Genomic DNA, 21,003 nt, shown 5'->3' with positions numbered 1-21,003 from the left:
TACTCGTTTTTCAAACAATGGTGTATTTTATTTGAGCACGAAAGGCGCCATACCATCTTAATACACCCTGGATCAAACTTTAAAGTCATCTAAAAGTTTGATAGCTAAACCACGCCCACAGACACCTGAAACAAAGGGAGTTTTTCCCTCCAAAATCCTGACCGAAGTATTGGTCATCTCCCCAAAGATGGGTGGAGTTCGCGACCTTTAAATTGTCACAAACACCACTAATCCGTGGTCAGACTTTCGGAACAGCTTCAAGACGACTCCATCTTCCTTCAAAGAAGTTCCAGCAAGCTTCACTTCCAAGAACGACAACTGCTCTGATCTTCAGGAGAACTTGGAAGAACGTCTGACCCCACCCTAACTGACTTTTCAGAGATTTATCTGTTGCATCCGGACTCTTGTGCAGTAAGCCAATGCAAGTAACCGTTTCCTTTACCAACCAATTTAGATGCGTAATTTGAAGTAGTAATCTTACATTGAATCTTAAGGTGAATTTAAGTTTCTGTGACGATTTCCCAGTTAGGGTGTGATTTAATTTTGAAGTCTAAGCTTGCCATTCCTTTCCTTCCTTTCTCTAATTTCTTCTTTCCAGCCTCTTCCTCCCTTTCCCCAAAATCGCTACACTGATGTGAGATTGTACATGATTAAGCTTAGCTTAAGGCATATGTGATTATATTCTAGCTGATTAATTGATACTGATTCAACAATTGACTAACAATGTTGTGGATTAAGTAGTTGATTAACAATACTGGTATATATCATTTAAAGTTTAGATTTTGTTACAGATTAATTAAAAGTAAAAATTTTGTGTATTATCCCAGAGACAAAAGGGGGAATTGTAGTGGAAGTTTTAACTTTAGAGATGTTCATAAGAACCTGTCCTTCTATGCTTCTATATTTCTCATGGCTGATAGTTATTGTGACTAGAGATTGCAGTGGGACCTTGGTAGGTACAGATTAGTTTGGTCAGAAGATGAGCAGGCGATGCTTCTAAGCCAATGGTTGATGATGTTTTGTCCTGTTTGTCTGAATCCTGTCTATAAAATCTTGATGTAATCAATGATCGTTGCCCTTCCTCTCTCAGGTTACGTGCGGAGTGTTGGGACCTGCTGCACAGCTGAACAGAATAACAAACATGAAACCTTTTTTACTCTTTCCCGTGTCTACCAGTGTGATATTTTATGCTTTAATTCTCGCAAACCTCAAAACTTCCACAACAGTTTACAACAGAGCTTTTGTGTTGAATGTATTATCAGAACACACTTACCTCTACCATTAAATCAGCAAAGACTCCTCATACTCTCATAATGGACATCTTCAGTTTCTTCTTGATTTCTATTATATTTGTTATAAACATGTTGCCTGTGTAGTTTTTTTTGTATATGCCATGGTTTTTAAAGAAATGAAAACATGTATTCACATCTCTGTTTAATGAGTGTTTGAGTTGTATGAGTTAAATTAGGAAGATTAAGACACATGCCCTCTCCTCCACACCTATATTTACTAAACTGTACAAAGCTGGATTTTTATTGTTTATTTGCAGAAAAAAACGTTTATTTTTTTGTCAGTATTTCACAGTACGATTACTGTATTTATAGAAAAATACTGATATAGAGTACAGCAATACTGTTTAAAAGTAAATCTCAGGCAACCACAGCTGCCAGCTTTTTAAGAAAAAACAATGAAAAAACGATCGTTAATGTACAGTAATATCACATATATAACAGTATCACATATTTAACAGTAACTATAAAGGTAAAAGCAGTTTGCTATGAATTTGTTTATGTATAATGGTTTGTTGTTGACTTTTGTAAATTACTGTGTTTTTTCATGAAAATATTACCACAAATGGAGCGCCTTTACTGTTAGGAAGGTCCCCAAGGTTGCCTGTGGATCTGGTGTTTGGCTTGATCTCTGAAACAGGAACTATGGACTATAATGAGTATGTAAAGAAATGGAGGCAAGAAATGCAAGAAGCTTCTGAAATTACCAGACAGACAGCAAAGAAGTCGGCAGAGGGGAATAAGAAGAATTATGATGGGAAAGTGTGAAGTTCCATATTGTGCCCTGGAGATCGTGTCCTAGTGCGAAACTTGACACCAAGAGGTCAGACCGGGAAGCTCCGCAACCACTGGGAAGATGTGGTACACACAGTAGTACGTCAAGTGGGAGAAGGGAGACTGATTTATGAAATGAACCTGGAACAAGGAAAGGGAAGATCTCATGTTCTTCATCGTAATCTCTTACTGTCTTGCGATTACCTACCATTGGAGGTTGAACTCAGGAAGGAGTCAAAGACAAAGAAACTAGTGAACACACAAAGGTTAGCTGGTGAAGATGAGTCTAGTCCAGAAGAAGGGGAGGATGAGGACTATTACTATTACTTACCTGCTGTGCAGCATCAGCAACCTGCAGAAGAAAACAGCGAATTAGATAATACATACTTACCTGCTGTCCAGCCCAGCAAACCTGAAGAGGAAGGAAGAGAAGTTAACCCAGAGATAACGAATGCTGATGAAACAGCTCAAACAATGAACGAATGCTCACCTCAACAGGAAGGTGATGCGATGGATGAGGAACAACCTGCAGGACAACCTGATGATGTAGCAGATGCTCATGCAGCCTCAGACGAAAGTAACGGTGAAGGAGAACAGGGGTACAGATGGCCTAGGAGAGAGAGGAGACCCCCAAAAACATTCACCTGGGAACCCCTGCATGCTATAGTATACATCCAAACAGAATATCATTTTACCTCACACCATATGAATTGCAGAACTTTACACCATGGACATACCCAGTGTCACAGTATCAGCCCATATATTTATTTGCATACCGAAAAGACCTGAAACAGACAGGGGGGAAAAGGGTCATAGTTAAAGAAGACAACAGACCATAATGTCCAGTATAGTCCTTTATTGAATAATTGTACATACATTTAATCTGCAGTGCATTCATAAATTAGAATTTGAATGTCGGAACATTTGTTTTCGAAGGGGAGAGTGTGGTGTAAAAAAAAACCAGCAAATAAATAATAGTGATTAAATAATTGTATTAATGTTATCTGACAATCGATCATTCGATTGCTTTTGTCTTGGCTGAAGCGTTCACCTGAGTGGGGAGAGGACGCGCTGCTTAAACAATACACACTGACAGTGAAGCAGCAGCAGCTCCGTGTCGCTTATTTTATTAACATTTATCTCCCCTCATCAGGTATGGAAAACCTTAACAGTGTTGAAAATGTGTTTTACATGTTGTAGTTATTTTAAAGAATATAAATGACACCAACCAAACGTTTAAAACGTTTAAGTTCTTGTTAATAGTGTAAAAGTTTGTCTGTGTATTGTATGTGCTAGTTATAATTCTCATGCTAATGATGGAGACCATGCGGTCTCACAAATAGCATAATACAAGTTAACTTATCCCCTCAGGCGGTGAGGGTACTACACATGCAAAATGTGTTGTGGTTTATTTTTAATTAATTTAATTATTAAACCTGGTATATACCTGGTACATAAAACTACGGTGGCCGAGAAGTGCAAAACAAATGAACAAATCCGAAAACACAACGACAATTCAGACAACCTGGAAAAGGTTGGTATAGTTTGCGAATGGAAACTTACCGATCATCGGACAAGACACCTGACATTCACCTGTATATCTTGAATGACAGGTCTCTTGTACAATGATCGGTAAGTTTCCATTCACAAACTATACCAACTTTTTCCGGGTTGTCTGAGTCGTTGCACGAAACACATTAACAAATCCGAAAACACAACAATTCAGACAACCCGTAAGAGGTTGGTGCAGTTTGTGAACACTTAGCGATCATTGGACAAGACACCTGTCACTCAAGGTATACTGTAAATGAAGTTCAACAGTCTGCGGCAGGGAAAAGTTGGAATGGTTGGATGGATGGATGGGTTACTGTGGATTAATTCTGTTATTTTCTTATATTTAAACGGAGAACTTTACACATTACACATAAGATTCCATACCTGCCGTTTCCGGGTTGTCTGAATTGTCGTTGTGTTTTCGGATTTGTTAATGTGTTTTGCACTTCTCGGCCACCGTATAAAGCCCTTCTTTCTGTCTGACCACAGCATCCATCTGATAGCATTTCTTCTATATTCAGAGCTGATATAGAACTTAGCATGAAACATAGAAGACCGTAGAAATGACTTCCTCATGGTGCGTTAGCTCCAAGGTCTCATCTGTAAATTAATTATTTGACCAACATGCTGTAAACACTTGTGAGAATTAACTTCACATGTAATAGCAAAATTGCATCTTGAGATTCACTTGTTATCAGTTTGGTGTCTGTACAACACCAGATTATTACAGATTTAACAGGTTCAGTCTGCTGGCAGAAATGTATTTGCTTGTTAGAGGACAACAGTGTAGGGGAGACGAGACAGTTGTAACGGGACGGTTGTAACACCTTGAATTCCTCCAATTAGAAACAACCTAGAGTGATCACACTCACTGCGCATGCTCAGTTAGTTTCCCTCCATTTTTGCCATAAAGGGAGCCACATTAGAATCTTCCTGACGGAGTTATCTACAAAAGATTGTTTTTGAGGTAAAAAAAAATTACTTTTCTTTCTGATGTACTTTTTTTCAATGATGATATAGGATCAAATGTCTATGAATTCAAACAAGTATTAGAATCACTATTTTATAAGATACAAATATAAATGGCTAACAAGTGTCAAAACTAGCAGTCAAGCTAGCTAACATTGAGATGACGTGTTACAACCGCCCCTGTACACTGGGATGGTTGTAACAGTGGAGAGACTATTAAAATCAATTTTGCAACCTGTACATATTTCATAAAACCACTTAAATATATTGCTTCAGCAGTTGACAGATTGAAGTTTATAATATAACAAAATTGGTTATTCCAGTAAAAATGGTTTTTGATGTATTGCTAAAAATTGCAACGAGTGTTACAACTGTCCCTGGTCTCCCCCAATTACTTCTGAACACTGCTGGACAATTTCTACAGTGTAATTATAGGAGAAACTGATGAGAAATGCTTATGATGTTTTACAAGCAAGAGACACCTGAGACATGAATGTTGAAAAAAATTGATTGATTATGAATGTTGATAAAAATTGATTATTTAAAAAGCAATTTATGGACTGTAAAATATGTACAGATATGTATATGTGAAAATTACATTTTCTTCTTAAAATCGTAAAAATATATTTAAACTATGATATTCATCTTAAAATTATTTGAAACTTGACTCATCTTAAAATCCTAATAACATGAAATAATATATACATATTTACATATCTACAACAATACAAGAAACTTACTACATATTATACCTCTTGTGAAGAATGAGGTGAACAATAGACACTTGAGACATGAGTGTTGAAGAAAAATAAATAATTTTTTGATTATTTAAAAAGCTTAAATGTCGTTTATAATTATATAGTAAATAAATATTCTAATATAAAAGCTTATTGATTATTTAAAAAGCTATTTGTAAACTGTAAACTTAGTACAGATATTAATACATTTATACCAAAACGAATGCTCAAATGTAAATGGAATAAGTTGTGCTTTATTTTTAATTATTTCAAAACTATTTTATTACTATTATTTTAGTAGCATGGACAGTTCCAGCTGTAATTTAATGAAAGTTAATTTTATTGTTAATATTTATTATTCCAGAATTAATTAATCACAGAGTAACACTATCATTGGCAAAGTGCTGTGGTATAAATGCATTAACAAACTGTACATTAGTGGTGTGAATGATGGTTAGAGAGGGTTTAGAAGAGGCTGAGAGGGGAGTTAGGGGTGCGCTTTATTTACAAAAATCTTAAAATCCTAATAATATAAAATAATATATACATATTTACATATCTACAACAATAAAAGATAGTAACAACAGATATTATACCTCTAGTGAAGAACAAGAGGTGAAGACTATGTACTAAATTTACATCTCTCTCATTAAAGCAGAAATCATCCTAACAGAGATTTGGATGGGCCCACTGATAAATTCCACCTCCCCATCAGGATCCACACGCCGCCTACTACTAGGAGGAGCTTCCCAATTGATGTCCTCCCTCGTCCTCCTGCCCTGCCGTGGGACTGGAACAACCATGATGGCACGAGCATAAGGCCAACCAGGCACTACTGCATGTCCTCGATGTTAACATGATAGTGAGGTCGGGAAAGAGGAAGTGTAGGGTGGGGTGGCCTCCTCAAAAGGGATGGGCTTCTTACAGGAAATGGGACCCATAGAGGGGATGTTCTCCTCAAAGGTGATGGGCCCCATATAGGGGATAGACCCCTCATAGGCGGTGATGGGTAGGGGGTGGGCTCGACACCTCATGCTCACCACCATCATGCGCTTCATTTGGTCGCCCGGGCCTGTTGTCGTCGTCCTCGTAATCGCTGAGGTCTCTGCTGTAGTAGAGTCGGTGTAGGGATAAAAATACACAATTGGAGGCAGAGAACAAGCAAAATAGCGGTGTAGAAATATTGCAGTCGGTAATCCACATCTTGCGAGCTTCACCACCGTGATACATCTGATTTTTAGATTGACTAGGTTGACGTGTCACGTGACACCAAAAAAACTACCAGTCAGCAGAGGATTTGTGAAAATTCTTACTGATGGTGTCTATAATATATAAATGATTACGGTGAATAAATTGCATATATTATACAGTCATTTGACAAAATTAGAACATGCCACAAAAGGCATTTTTTACAAATAAAACATTTGGGCATTTATTCTACATTTTTTACAACATTGGAAGATTCAGGGAATATAACTAAACAATTACTACAAAAAAGTCTTTATTAAATGATCTGTAAAACGTCATTTAAATCAAATCCAATTTTTAGTGAGGAAAAAGTAAGGACACCCCCACATTTATTTGTACTATAAATGTCTAAAAACGACTAAGATAAATCACAGCAAGTGCAAATTATTAGAACATGTTTACAAAGCATTATGAAGGAGGCTTGAATTATTTAAACTTCAGATATTTAGTTTGGTTTGATTTTAATTGGTAAGTGAGATATATCACCATGATGAGACAACCCAGTCTCACGGCAAGCCTTTGCAAAGCTGCTGGAGCATCGGACTAAGTGTGGAGGAAGAGTAAGTGTAATTGTTATTACTGTTATTACTTATAACATGTCTTTCCATAAGCAGACATCATCACAAATACTATTTCTTTCTATATATCTTCCAGAATGGACATATCAATGGCGATGCACTGCAGCGGAGCTTCTTGGAGTTTTCCTACGCTTCTTTTGAAGAAGACCAGCTCTGCTGTAGTGCTCCTTTCACCTGCCCAGCCTGCATGCCGGAAATGTTGGCTGTTTCCGCTGATGGGAACAGAAAGCTATATCGCTTTCACCGAAACACAAGGTGGTTTTTGTTTCAGTCTTTTTATTGGTTTATTTATTGACTTTATATATGTAAAGGATGGATTCTCTCTTTTTGACACCATACAGAAAGCAGTGAGAAATGCAAGTTTTAATCTTAACTTGACAAAAGAGTTGTTAAAAAAATAACCATATGTATGTGTCCGACTTTGATTTCCTCCCCACTTCAACTACTTCTGCTTACCAACTACTCTAAAATCAAATTGAGAGAATAAATGCTATATATGGTAAGACTCCATTGCTTTTATTTGATTTGTTGTGTTTGTTATGTGTGTCATAGACACAGGGAAGAGGCACATGTGAGGACTCCCAGTGAACAGCAGCGAGGGAGACTTCAAGGAGGGCTTCCAAATTGGATGAAGATGGGATGGATGTTGCTGTCACCATGGGTTCCTTCTGAAAGCCCTTAAAATGTACAGGGGGGAGATATTTGCCTACCCCCTGTATTTTCAGAAGGAGCTCATGCCAGCCAAGGCAAAATTCTTTGCTATGGATGTGGTTTGCAAATATTGGCCATACTTGGAGAAAGTTGCTCAAGTCCTTCCTGCTCTTCAGGAGCTCACCGAAATGAAACCCTTCCTCAGCATAATGCATGCTCGAGCCCATGCTATAAAGTGTGAGGTACAGTATGTATAATATATTTGCATCATATGTACATTTGTAATGTTTACAAGCACATTAATAATATGAAATGAAAAGGCTACTATAATAGGTAGCCTTTTGCTTAACAATTTCTTGTACACATTGTAGAGCCCTTTGAGGCAATTTGTGATATAGGGACATATAAATAAAATTGACTTGAATTTCTTCCACCCTTTACTAACAGATTAAATGGAGTGGTAGGAACCAGGAAGGAGCAGGAACAACAGCCGGAGAGGAGGTGGAGCAAGTGAACAGCTACCTGTCACGTTGTGCCCTGACTACCAAATATACTGTATGTCCAAAGCAGGTGATCGGAGTGCTTGCAAAATTCCTAAATACTTTTATTAGATTAAGCATCATAACCTCATTATTTGCTTTCAACAGCACGGGTGGACATGGTTACTTTGCATGCAGTGGGGTGGAACCACAAAAAAGTCTCTCTCTATATCTGGCACTTTCCACAAGATATGTGAAGGTAAGTCTACTATTGGTACTATCACTACCACATATATATGTCTGGTTTATTTTATATTCCAGTTTCCCTGCAGGAAATGCACATACCAAGTTCAATGAAGTTAAAAAATGAGTTTTATGTATAAATTCGAACACTGAAACAGTTCTGTGTTTTAACATTGAATTTGTTTTCACTATTAATTCTACAGAGACACCAGATACATCTCGTGCCAGTCAAGGAGTGTGTATGACCTCCCTACAACACCTGGGCATGCTCCTGATGAGGTGGCGGATGGTCTCCTGAGGGATCTCCTCCCAGACCTGGACTAAAGCATCCGCCAACTCCTGGACAGTCCGTGGTGCTCGTCTGCTCCATCTCCCCCACTGTAGTGGTCGTCTGCTCCATCTCCCCCACTGTAGTGGTCGTCTGCTCCATCTCCCCCACTGTAGTGGTCGTCTGCTCCATCTCCCCCACTGTAGTGGTCGTCTGCTCCATCTCCCCCACTGTAGTGGTCGTCTGCTCCATCTCCCCCACTGTAGTGGTCGTCTGCTCCATCTCCCCCACTGTAGTGGTCGTCTGCTCCATCTCCCCCACTGTAGTGGTCGTCTGCTCCATCTCCCCCACTGTAGTGGTCGTCTGCTCCATCTCCCCCACTGTAGTGGTCGTCTGCTCCATCTCCCCCACTGTAGTGGTCGTCTGCTCCATCTCCCCCACTGTAGTGGTCGTCTGCTCCATCTCCCCCACTGTAGTGGTCGTCTGCTCCATCTCCCCCACTGTAGTGGTCGTCTGCTCCATCTCCCCCACTGTAGTGGTCGTCTGCTCCATCTCCCCCACTGTAGTGGTCGTCTGCTCCATCTCCCCCACTGTAGTGGTCGTCTGCTCCATCTCCCCCACTGTAGTGGTCGTCTGCTCCATCTCCCCCACTGTAGTGGTCGTCTGCTCCATCTCCCCCACTGTAGTGGTCGTCTGCTCCATCTCCCCCACTGTAGTGGTCGTCTGCTCCATCTCCCCCACTGTAGTGGTCGTCTGCTCCATCTCCCCCACTGTAGTGGTCGTCTGCTCCATCTCCCCCACTGTAGTGGTCGTCTGCTCCATCTCCCCCACTGTAGTGGTCGTCTGCTCCATCTCCCCCACTGTAGTGGTCGTCTGCTCCATCTCCCCCACTGTAGTGGTCGTCTGCTCCATCTCCCCCACTGTAGTGGTCGTCTGCTCCATCTCCCCCACTGTAGTGGTCGTCTGCTCCATCTCCCCCACTGTAGTGGTCGTCTGCTCCATCTCCCCCACTGTAGTGGTCGTCTGCTCCATCTCCCCCACTGTAGTGGTCGTCTGCTCCATCTCCCCCACTGTAGTGGTCGTCTGCTCCATCTCCCCCACTGTAGTGGTCGTCTGCTCCATCTCCCCCACTGTAGTGGTCGTCTGCTCCATCTCCCCCACTGTAGTGGTCGTCTGCTCCATCTCCCCCACTGTAGTGGTCGTCTGCTCCATCTCCCCCACTGTAGTGGTCGTCTGCTCCATCTCCCCCACTGTAGTGGTCGTCTGCTCCATCTCCCCCACTGTAGTGGTCGTCTGCTCCATCTTCCCCACTGTAGTGGTCGTCTGCTCCATCTCCCCCACTGTAGTGGTCGTCTGCTCCATCTCCCCCACTGTAGTGGTCGTCTGCTCCATCTCCCCCACTGTAGTGGTCGTCTGCTCCATCTCCCCCACTGTAGTGGTCGTCTGCTCCATCTCCCCCACTGTAGTGGTCGTCTGCTCCATCTCCCCCACTGTAGTGCTCGTCTGCTCCATCTCCCCCACTGTAGTGCTCGTCTGCTCCATCTCCCCCACTGTAGTGCTCGTCTGCTCCATCTCCCCCACTGTAGTGCTCGTCTGCTCCATCTCCCCCACTGTAGTGCTCGTCTGCTCCATCTCCCCCACTGTAGTGCTCGTCTGCTCCATCTCCCCCACTGTAGTGCTCGTCTGCTCCATCTCCCCCACTGTAGTGCTCGTCTGCTCCATCTCCCCCACTGTAGTGCTCGTCTGCTCCACCCGCATGGTTCTCAACACCTCGCGGTTGCTTGTATTCTCCAATGGGTCACAGGGTGTGAGGTGCAGCATAATCAGCTGATCATCATTGATATCCTGGGTCCAACCTGTGCAAGTTAAACAAGTCTTGTTTTACACACATTTATAAAATAGAGGTTAACCATGAACTTGAACTGTACATATTTTAAGTGTTAATCTGTTTGAATCATATAGTCAAATTTTTCCTAACCAGATTTGTGGGCACTTTCGAATCCAGGGAAACTATTGATAGTCTACTGGATGTACTCGATATCTGCAAATCTAGATTTATTTGATTTTCTGTGACTAAAACAAATACGTCTTTTATTCAGGAAAAAAACAGAGTGCTCATAATATGTATTCAAAAAATGACACCAAGAGTAATGTTTGTTTACAGACTGAGTGTGTATTTAGTTCAGACTGGACTGTGTCGTGTACTAAAAAACTTTGGGCTTTATGCCTCCAAGTTAGTAGTAGTGTGTGTGGTGTATCCAGCCAACAATTGATGCTTTTCTTTTTCTTTGTGCTATTTCCATTAATGCTCCCTTGCATCATGAGCTCTACAGTCAGCACTATATTGAGATTGATTACAATTTGATTCGTTGACTCAGTGACCAAAACAGACCTTAGCAGATTTCATGGATCTAATTAGTATATGTCACTACAAACATTGCTTTGGTCAGCATGCCTAAACATTAAAAATATTGTTGTATGTGGGCTGAAAACAGAAAGGAAATATGGCTTCTACAAAAACCATCCCAAACATAATAATTCCATAGATGGCAGTATGTTTAATCCTAATATTGTTATAACATATGTAGCGGCTATCTTGCATTGTTAAAAGCCGCCGAGAGGCTGAAGCAGGAACTCAATGCATTTGCGACGCATGTGAGCAAACAGCTGTTATTAGTCCCTTTTTATTGCACAGACAAATATTTTTTCTTTCAAAAGTGTATATGAGTATGGTCAAAAAAGAATACATCGTCCTGACTCACCCCCTCTCTCCACCACACTAAGTGAACAGGTGACTAATATTCCTATTCTCAGGTAATCCCGTGACCCTCCACCATGATCACGTGACATTAATTTAACTCTTTCATGTCCCTTTCAACATAAATGCACATTAAAGTAACAAATGTAAAATGAAACAATCTTAAACACTTGCTTACAATCAAAAAAATACACAAGGTTAGTGTCCACTTCTTTCCAGATCAATAACGGTTACATTACATGTCCTCAGAAGTCCCCCATGCAGAATTATCCATGTCTTATTAATTTACCCAATCACATAATCATAGTAGTTCGCTCCTCATCCCCAAATCTTGTGCATTTGCTTTCAATACTTTTCAATACTTCACAATACTATGCAGATAAAAACAGTGGCAGTGGACAGGTAGAAACATTTTGAAGTCAGTTGTCTTACAATTTGTAGTTTGCCAAAATCTTACAAAATGGTTTGAGTGCTGTTTGACTGTACAAGGCTAGATAAATACTTCAATTGTTTTATAAGATCCAGTGTTGTGCTAACAAACTCTGTGTTGGACATAAAAATGGAAACCTCTCCCAAGTTTCTACTGTCAAGGAGGTTGAAAGTGAAATTGACTGAATTTAAGGGTTTTTTTAGGCTTGTCATCAAACCTCTGAAGCTTCTTCTTGAGGCTTCTTCATTGTCAGACATGTAGACAAAAACAGAAAAAAGGGAAAGATTGAGATAGATAACAGATAGAGATTGAAGAGATGGATAGAAATATAGATGGACAGAGAGGTTGTGAGAGATAGGGATAGAAAATGATGAAGAATGGATAGAGTCTTTTTATAGACTCTTAAAAGTGCCTTTGGTTTTTGGAAATCAGGTGTATCTATAGGGTGAAGGTGAAGTTTGACAGGATCTGCAGGGAAAACAGAACATGTTCATTGTGTAGTGAAGGCTAGATATGTTGAAAAAAGGTTTAAAATGTGTACCCCGATAGTGAGAGATAACAATTTTCTTCAAAATACGTTTTTCCCATTTTCTGTATGACTGCACAAAAGGTGCGTCCTTTTCTTCTTTTTTTTTTACTGTTAATATGGAAACCGTTGGTCGGCCTTTAATTCGTTGCTCTAACATACCATGTGAGTCTAATGGCAAAGAAAAGCAACAATTATAACATTTAAAAAATTTGATCATTACATTCAAGTCTCGTGGCTTTACCTGGGAAGTGGATTGAGTGCAATGAAGTGAATATGGTTCAACAATAAGTGACCATCTTCATACTATTACAGTACATTCTCTCTCCCACACTCTCACTGTCTTCCACTTCGAACTTGTCAGCTGACTGTTGGGGTTTTACTACTCAATCCTCTTGAACCAAATGTGTCATAGTTGTTCAAATTTAAAGTTGTTCCTTAGCTGCTGTCAGTTGTCATTTCAGGCAAATCGACTTGACCCTCTTCCACCCCATTCACCTCCAGTCGTCATTGCATTCAGCTCCCATGGATCCTTCCACGGAGCTCCACATTTATCCAGATCTCAGCATTGCTACTCAGCCCAGCATCACCACCATTGTCTAGACTCCATGCCAAAGAATATTGGTTTCAACTTATGCATCTTGTCAGTAAATTGTTATGATGACTCTTTAGGCCTTTAGTGAATAAATAGGCATTTAGTGTATTTTCATTTGTATTTTTGTCAAAGACCACAAATGAACTACAATAAACACGTAAAATATAAGTTTTGTTTTTGATGGTGTTTGTGTCTTATAGTGTGTTTTTTGGGGCTCTCTCTCTCTCATGGGCCATGATGGTGTAAAATGTGTTTTACTGTGGTGTTTGGGGCTCTCTCCCTCTGCCATGGGCCATGATGGTGTAAAATGTGTTTTATACTGTGGTTTTTTGGGTCTCTCTCTCTCTGCCATGAGCCAAGATGGCGCTCCTGTTTCTAGATACACTGATTAACTCGGTTCCGGAGAAGAGATAAAAGCCCCGCCCACACTGACAATTGATTGGTTGACTTACCGAAACAGGCCAATCCGGATGCTCGGTCTTACATGCGCTTAATGACGCACACGCGCACTCTAGCACACACAGGCAAGCTCTCTAGCTTCCCTGCCGCGCTTGCGCGCTAAAAGGTTCGGAGCGCAGTCTCTGCCGCGCATGCGCGCTCTTGCTCACTGGCTCTAGATTGCGGGCATCAGGGAGCCGCTATCAATATGCGCGAGACTCCCGGAGACATGAATTTGTACATTTTATTCATCACTCTTTTAAACTGGTCTGTTGTCTATTATACTGCATTTCCTGGTGCGAACTTTTTTGCGAACTTTTTATTACTGATCACATGATAATGTCACCAACATAATGCAGGATTTCAGCTTCAAAGCTAGAATTCAAAAATACTTTGTTATTATTTACTCTAGACATTACTTTATGAGAACTTTTATGGGATGTCCTAATTTTGTCAAATGACTGTATAATATATGCAATTTATTCACATTGATCATATAAATCATATCACCTTAATCATTTATATATTATAGACACCATCAGTAAGAATTTTCCCGAATCCTCTGCTCACTGGTAGCTTTTTTTGGTGTCACGTGACACGTCGACCTGGTAATGGCATTTGTTTGGGTTTAAATCTTGGAATGTTTTTAAATCAAAAGTGTCGCGGTGGTGAAGCTCGCAAGAGGTGGATTAGCGACTGCAATACTTCAACACCGCTATTTTACTTCTTGTCCGCCTCCAATTGTGGATTTTGATCGACACTACACCGACTCTACACCGGTAGCGACGATGAATTTCGGAGGAGACGCGACGCAGCACCAGGATGTGGATCCCGAGCCCGGATGGAGCGGACTGTACGACCCCTGGAACGGTAACTTCTGACCTTTTCCTTTTTTCCACTTAAGTGTTTAAATCGCTTTTATATATCACTAAACAGGTGGAAACGCAATCAGGAATCTGGTTTTATGTGGTTTTGAGGAACGCGACCTGTTCGGCTAATCGTTATTAGGCTAATCTAATTACATACACGATCGTTATGCTAAAGTTAGCGGACATAAAGTTACAACACTACAGTCAATAATGACAGTATCAAGGCCAACAGACTCGATTATAAGTGTCTCTAAATTTATTAAGTTATAATTTTAACTTGTTTTTAAAGTTTATTTGGAGTTTATTAAAGTCAAGCCGATTAAGAATGGTAGCAAAGATTAGGTAGACGGCTAGTTAGCATAGCTAATTATTTTTGTGTTGTCAGTTTTGCGTTACAGAAATTGATTCATAAACAGTATAACAATAGTCTAAAACGTTAAACCATTTGGCAAAACGTTTTAATAAATGTTAACTGTATGTTGACTAAGCCTATGGTTTTTAAAAACACAAGCTTGTGGTGGAAATTGAAGCCAATATTTATTCTCATACAGAATTGTCTTTGTACATATTTATGTATATCTCACAAGGAGAAATAAAAAAGGATGAAATTCCTTAATTGTTTATGTTTTGAAGATATTTCTGAGAATCAGTCAAATAAATATAAATAAATAAATCAATCAGTACAAATAAATAGAGCTAGTGTGGCAATGTACAGTGCAGATTAACCAAAAGTATAAAGTTGCTGTTTAAATTCTGGACAGCGAGGCTTTATTTATCACTGTAGTGTATAATAAATGCTTTTTGTGTAAAGCCGATTTAGAGTGAGATTTTCCTGCTGTACAAAACAGACACTGTGCTATTAAACTAAAGATTTGTGCTTCCTTTTATCAGATGGTATTCGATGTGTCACATTGATTGTTCATCTCTTTTGACACAGGGAGACGGAGGGGGACGGCAGAAAATTTCCCAGAGGACGAGCTCTACTACAGCAGAGAGCTCAGCGATAACGAGGACGACGACAACGGGCCGAGGCGACCGAATGAAGCGCGTGATGGTGAGGAGCATGAGGTTTCAAGCCCATCCCCTATCCCCTGCCCATCCCCGCCTATGAGGGGTCTATCCCCTATATGGGGCCCATCTCCTGAGAGGAGCCCATCCCGTCTATGGATCCCATTTCCTGCAAGAAGTCCATCCCCTTTGAGGAGTCCACGCCACTCTACAGTCCCTCCACCCCGACCTCACTATCATGTGAACATCGAAGACATAGTGCCTGGTCAGCCTTATGCCTTTGCCATCATGGTTCTTCCAGTCCCAAGGCAGGGCAGGAGGAGGAGGGACGAAGAGGACTTCAATCAGGAAGCTCCTCCTAGTAGTAGGCGGCGTGTGGATCCTGATGGGGAGGTGGATTTTATCAGTAGGCCCGTCCAAATTTCTGTTAGGATGATTTCGGCTTTAATGAGAGAGATGTAAATTTAGTACATAGTCTTCACCTCATATTCATCACCTCATGTTCTTCACTAGAGGTATAATATCTATAGTTAGTATCTTTTATTGTTGTAGATATGTAAATATGTATATATTATTTTATATTATTAGGATTTTAAGATTTTTGTAAATGTAGTGCACCCCTAACTCCCTGAACCACAACTAACCCCCCTCTCAGCCTCTTCTAAACCCCTCAAACCATCATCCACACCACTAATGTACAGTTTGTTAATGCATTTATACCACAGCACTTTGCCAATGATAGCATTACTCTGTGAGTAATTATTCTGGAATAATAAATATTAACAACAAATTTAACCTTCATTAAATTACAGCTGTAACTGCCCATGCTACTAAAATAATACTGATAAAATAATCTAACTTATTCCAATTACATTTGAGCATTCGTTTTGTTATAAATGTATTAATATCTGTACTAAGTTTACAGTTTATAAATAGCTTTTTAAATAATCAATAAGCTTTTATATTATAATATTTAGATTTCATTCAATATATAATTATAATATATAATATATAATTTTATAATATATAATTATAAATTATCTTTAAGCTTTTTAAATAATCAATAAATTATTTATTTTTCTTCAAACACTCACGTTTCAAATGTATTAATATCTACTAAGTTTACAGTTTATAAATAGCTTTTTAAACAATCAATAAGCTTTTATATTATAATATTTATATTTTATTTAATATATAATCATAATATATAATTATAATATAATTTTATAATATATAAATATAAATAATATTTAAGCTTTTTAAATAATCAATAAATTATTTTATTTTCTTCAACACTCATGTTTCAAATGTCTCTTTCTTGTTCACCTCATATTCTTCACAAGAGGTATAATATCTGTATTAAGTTTCTTGTGTTTCTTGTAGATCTGTAAATATGTATATATTATTTTATATTTTTAGGATTTTAAGATGATAATCGTAAGTTTCAAATAATTTTAAGATGAATATTATACAGTTTAAATATATATTTTTAGGATTTTAAGAAAATGAAGAAAATGTCATTTCTAAACATTTTTAAACATATTTACAGTTTAAATAATCAATAAATATTTTTTTTGTTCAACACTCGTGTCTCAAGTGTCTCTTGCTTGTAAAAGATCATAAGCATTTCTCATTGGTTTCTCCTATAATTACACTAGAAATTGTCCCATCAGCTGAAACCTTGGTGTTCAGAAGTAATTACACTTTTTTCCTCTAACAAGCAAATACATTTCTGCCAGCAGTCTGAAACTGTTAAATCTGTAATAATCTGGTGTTGTACAGACACCAAACTGATAACAAGTGAATCTCAAGATGCAATTTAGCTATTACATGTGAAGTTAATTCTCACAAGTGTTTACAGCATGTTGGTCAAATAATTAATTTACAGATGAGACCTTGGAGCTAACGCACCATGAGGAAGTCATTTCTACGGTCTTCTATGTTTCATGCTAAGTTCTCTATCAGCTCTGAATATAGAAGAAATGCTATCAGATGGATGCTGTGGTCAGACAGAAAGAAGGGTTTTATGTACCAGTGTAATGAATTTTTTTATATAACGTTATGTGCTTTTAGATTATTCTGTGTGAAAGACTCATGAGAAAGAACAAGAGGCCCTTATTCTAACTGTTATGGGAACATTAAGGGAGTTTGTGTGCAGGTGTTTGATAAGAACTGAAAATGGTATGTGGCCTTGTTGAGGTGATTACTTAAAGGGAAACATCTTCAGGAACGAGGGAGTGTGTATAAAAACACACACACACACATCTGGGGTACAAAAGGGAGAGCTAAAACACTAGTTTTTGCCTCTTCACTGTGTATAACTTTGCACTGTATGGTAGACGCCTTTCGCTGAAGGAAAATAAAATTCTATCTTTACTTCTTTTGCTTTTACTGTCACCTCTGAGTGTCGGAACTCAGAGCCGGTCTCCAAGTCAACACATCACAGGGTGATCTCTTCTCTTAGGCCTTTAGTTAAATTTCACTGTTAACTCTATAATTACTACAAAAATACTGAGAAAACTCCTCAGACCTGGATGAGAATGAGCAAACTTCTTTATTGTGGTCAATCAGCCAACAAATTATAATTTGCCAAATTCAAAGTAACAAATTGCCAAATTCAAAGTATCAAATTGCCAAATTAGAAGTAACAAATTGCCAAATTAAAAGTAACAAATGAAAACCCCCAAAAAGAGCATGTCATGCAAAATCAATCAAGAAAAACAAGAACTCTCGCGACGTCCTTGCAAAAATAAAAACCACCCACCTTGACCCGCGGACACGGGCACGCGCCCGCGCGCGCACACGCGCCCCTACGCGCACACACACCTTCGCCCCTGAAGAACCAAAAAAAAAACCTCAGATATCTTCTCAATATATACCCTGGCACTCCTAGGAGCCCAGGTGCCATATCACCTTATTTACCGGAATCATCTCCTATGTTTTCTAAATACACTGACCCAATTTCCCCTTATTTCCCATTACCTTTCACCCATATGCCCATTTATGGATTTTCCTTCCCTTATTTTTCATGACCTCAGACTAAACACCTGGGCCTTCTTCAGTCTGCACAACAAGTTTATGAGCACCACATGCCCATTTATGGATTTTCCTCCCCTTATTTTTCAGGGCCTAGGTCTGTGGACCACTGTTTTTTTCATTCTACATAACATGTTATTGCTATGGACCAAGGTCTGAGAACCATGGTGTTCTTCATTTTCCATAACAATTTATGAGCTAAGGTCTGGGAACAATGGTATTTTCCCTTCTACATAACAAGTTGTTATTACAAATATGCTCAGACTGACTAGGCCTGACAGCCCCGAATCTGGTTGCAATAAACATCTTTGGCCTACAACATCACCTACATATGTCTTATGACAGCAATTGTAATATTTTGCAAGACCTAATACTTTACTTTGGTTATAGTATTGTAAGGAATAATATTTTAATTATTTCTATTAAGATTTTTTTCCAACATGAGTCTGACAGTATTTTATACATACAGATCAAAACTGCCACTACAGTATATTAAACCAATTTATATTTATAAAATGTGTAGGATATTAGTGCTAAATTATATTGTTGCACATTTTTATGCATTGTTGTAAATATGTATAGGATTGTTTAGGATTTTTAAGCCTTATTATACACAGAATACAAATATTAAACATCTATGGTAAATACATAAAGACATTTTGAAGATCATTGGCTGCAATACCTAAAGCGACCATTTGGTGGCACTAACACCACTGGAAAATAAATTAGATTACTGACAAATAATATTACACACATTTCGACAACTTAAAACAACTTTTGCATAACAGAACACACCACACTTTCCAGGATTAAACACCATAAATTAACTCAAAGATAACAAACCCTTGTTATAAAGGAACTAATACAACAACCTCTGAGATTGGCTTAGTTAGGACCATCTGATTTGGCAACCTTAATCTCCACTGTGCATTCTTTACCATTATTAGATGGAAACACCTGTGTTATGAGTCCAAGAGGCCATTCGTTTCTGGGTATTTGACTGTCCTTGAGTACAGCCATACTCCCTGGGGTTACATTTGGTTGGTTTAACTGCCACTTGCTCCATGGTTGTAGTGTGGGCAAAAACTCGTTCCTCCACCTGTCCCCGAAAGGTGTTTGACAGGTGCTGGACCTGGTGCCAATGATAACTGTAAAGGTCCGAAACTGAGAAATTTCTTGCTGGACCTTGAAGTGAGGTCCCTTTTTGAGTCAGCAGAGTTGCTGGGGTCAAAATTAGTGGGTCATAGTCATAGTCTTGGTCACTGTCCATTGGAACAGGTAAAGGAGGCCTAGCATTAATAATCGCTGACACCTCTGCCATTATGGTGACAAGAACTTCATGGGTGAGTTTAGTTGTCTTAAGCTGGACAAACATAGTGTCCAATATTTTGCGGGCAAGACTGATCATTCTTTCTCACGACCCGCCAAACTGTAAAGCATGCATACATCCTTGTTTTTTCAAGTAGGTCTGTACAGCTTTAGTGTCCATGTTCGAGGGGATTTTGAGTTCTTTACAAGCACTGACATACAGTAGTTCATGCCTCTGTCAGAGAGGATGGTTTTCACAAGTCACCTGATAGCCTGAAACTGAATATGTCAAGTGACTCTATCACTTCAATATGAACTGCTCTTCTACTTAAACATGTGATAATGACAGCCCATCTTTTGTTTTGGATAACATGTCCTCAACATCTTTGCCACACATTTGTGACTGGGGTGTCTGTGTGTGGAGGTCTGGTGTGAGATTGGACATTTTTTGTGTGCTGAGAGGGGCTCTGAGCCTTTTGCAAGTTATACTGTGGTAAATGATTGTGCTACCCTTTCTTTTGCCTTTGGAGGGTGAGATGTAATTGTCAAGTCTGGTTTGTTTGAACGCATTACACCCTAAGTGGTCGGTCTCACATGTGGTCGGGCTACATGCTGAGGTTGAAAGGTACTTGTATGTCGCAGTTTTTTTTTCTTTTATGCTGTAAACATTTAGACATGGCTCAAATATGGTGGTATGGCCTTTCTCTGTTGCATTAAAGAAGAAAGTTTTTACTGCAAGTGTCTTGTGGATATCACCTAAGCACCCATCCCCTACTTTGATCCACCCCAGGTCTGATTTTTGTGTGTGGGGTGCGTCATGATGGCCACTTATCTGCTTGTGGACTTTGTGAACTCTCACTATGTCCCGTCTGCTTAGCATGAGTATTTGAGCGTTAGAGTCCAACTCTGTAATGAGATAAGTCACAGAATTGAGGTGATTGTGATGGGTAGTAACACTATGTGTGGGTATTTCATCTCTGTCATTAGGGATATTTTCACATTCAGTGAGGCTAGTTAGTGGGATTTGCTGTACCATCTAAAGCTTCCAGTAAGTTACCAATGGATCTCCTACCAATAGTCTCTTTCATACCTGTACATGTTCTTATTGAGTATGGAGAGCTGAGACCACAGTCATTAAACAACTCTGGGCAGACTATTGACCTGTTACTCTGTTCATCATGAATGGCACAGAGTCTTTCTGCTTTGTCTGGACAGCGTGCAGGGTATACAGTAGTTACGCAAGAC

General features: G+C 39.3%; 1 protein-coding gene and 1 long non-coding RNA gene across 8 annotated transcripts; both read left to right on the top strand.

Annotated features, from left to right (window-relative positions):
* The first annotated feature begins 3,089 nt into the window (after positions 1–3,089).
* LOC113653901 lies at positions 3,090–9,005 on the top strand. Of its 6 annotated transcripts, none has more exons than XR_003443218.2 (7): positions 3,090–3,216; positions 5,982–7,131; positions 7,226–7,404; positions 7,702–8,042; positions 8,248–8,355; positions 8,448–8,538; positions 8,726–9,005. It is a non-coding gene; the product is annotated as an uncharacterized LOC113653901 (long non-coding RNA). The 6 variants fall into 6 exon arrangements; XR_003443215.2 differs by having other exon boundaries at positions 3,097–3,216; positions 5,979–7,131; XR_003443216.2 differs by lacking the exon at positions 3,090–3,216 and adding an exon at positions 4,064–4,194.
* A 5,022-nt stretch (positions 9,006–14,027) lies between these two features.
* LOC113653928 lies at positions 14,028–16,323 on the top strand. 2 transcript variants are annotated; one of them, XM_047819877.1, is made up of 3 exons: positions 14,028–14,407; positions 15,344–15,558; positions 15,595–16,323. In XM_047819877.1, the coding sequence occupies exons 1-3, from the start codon at positions 14,326–14,328 to the stop codon at positions 15,874–15,876; spliced, it is 579 nt and encodes a 192-aa protein (XP_047675833.1). In that variant the 5' UTR covers positions 14,028–14,325; the 3' UTR covers positions 15,877–16,323. The 2 variants fall into 2 exon arrangements, with proteins under 2 accessions (XP_047675833.1, XP_027019618.1); XM_027163817.2 differs by having other exon boundaries at positions 14,034–14,407; positions 15,344–16,322.
* The last annotated feature ends 4,680 nt before the right edge of the window (positions 16,324–21,003 follow it).

Source organism: Tachysurus fulvidraco, chromosome 10, assembly GCF_022655615.1.
Source record: "Tachysurus fulvidraco isolate hzauxx_2018 chromosome 10, HZAU_PFXX_2.0, whole genome shotgun sequence".
Taxonomy (NCBI): Eukaryota; Metazoa; Chordata; class Actinopteri; order Siluriformes; family Bagridae; genus Tachysurus; species Tachysurus fulvidraco.
Note: the sequence above shows the minus strand (reverse complement) of the source record. Positions and strands in the feature narration are given on the sequence as shown.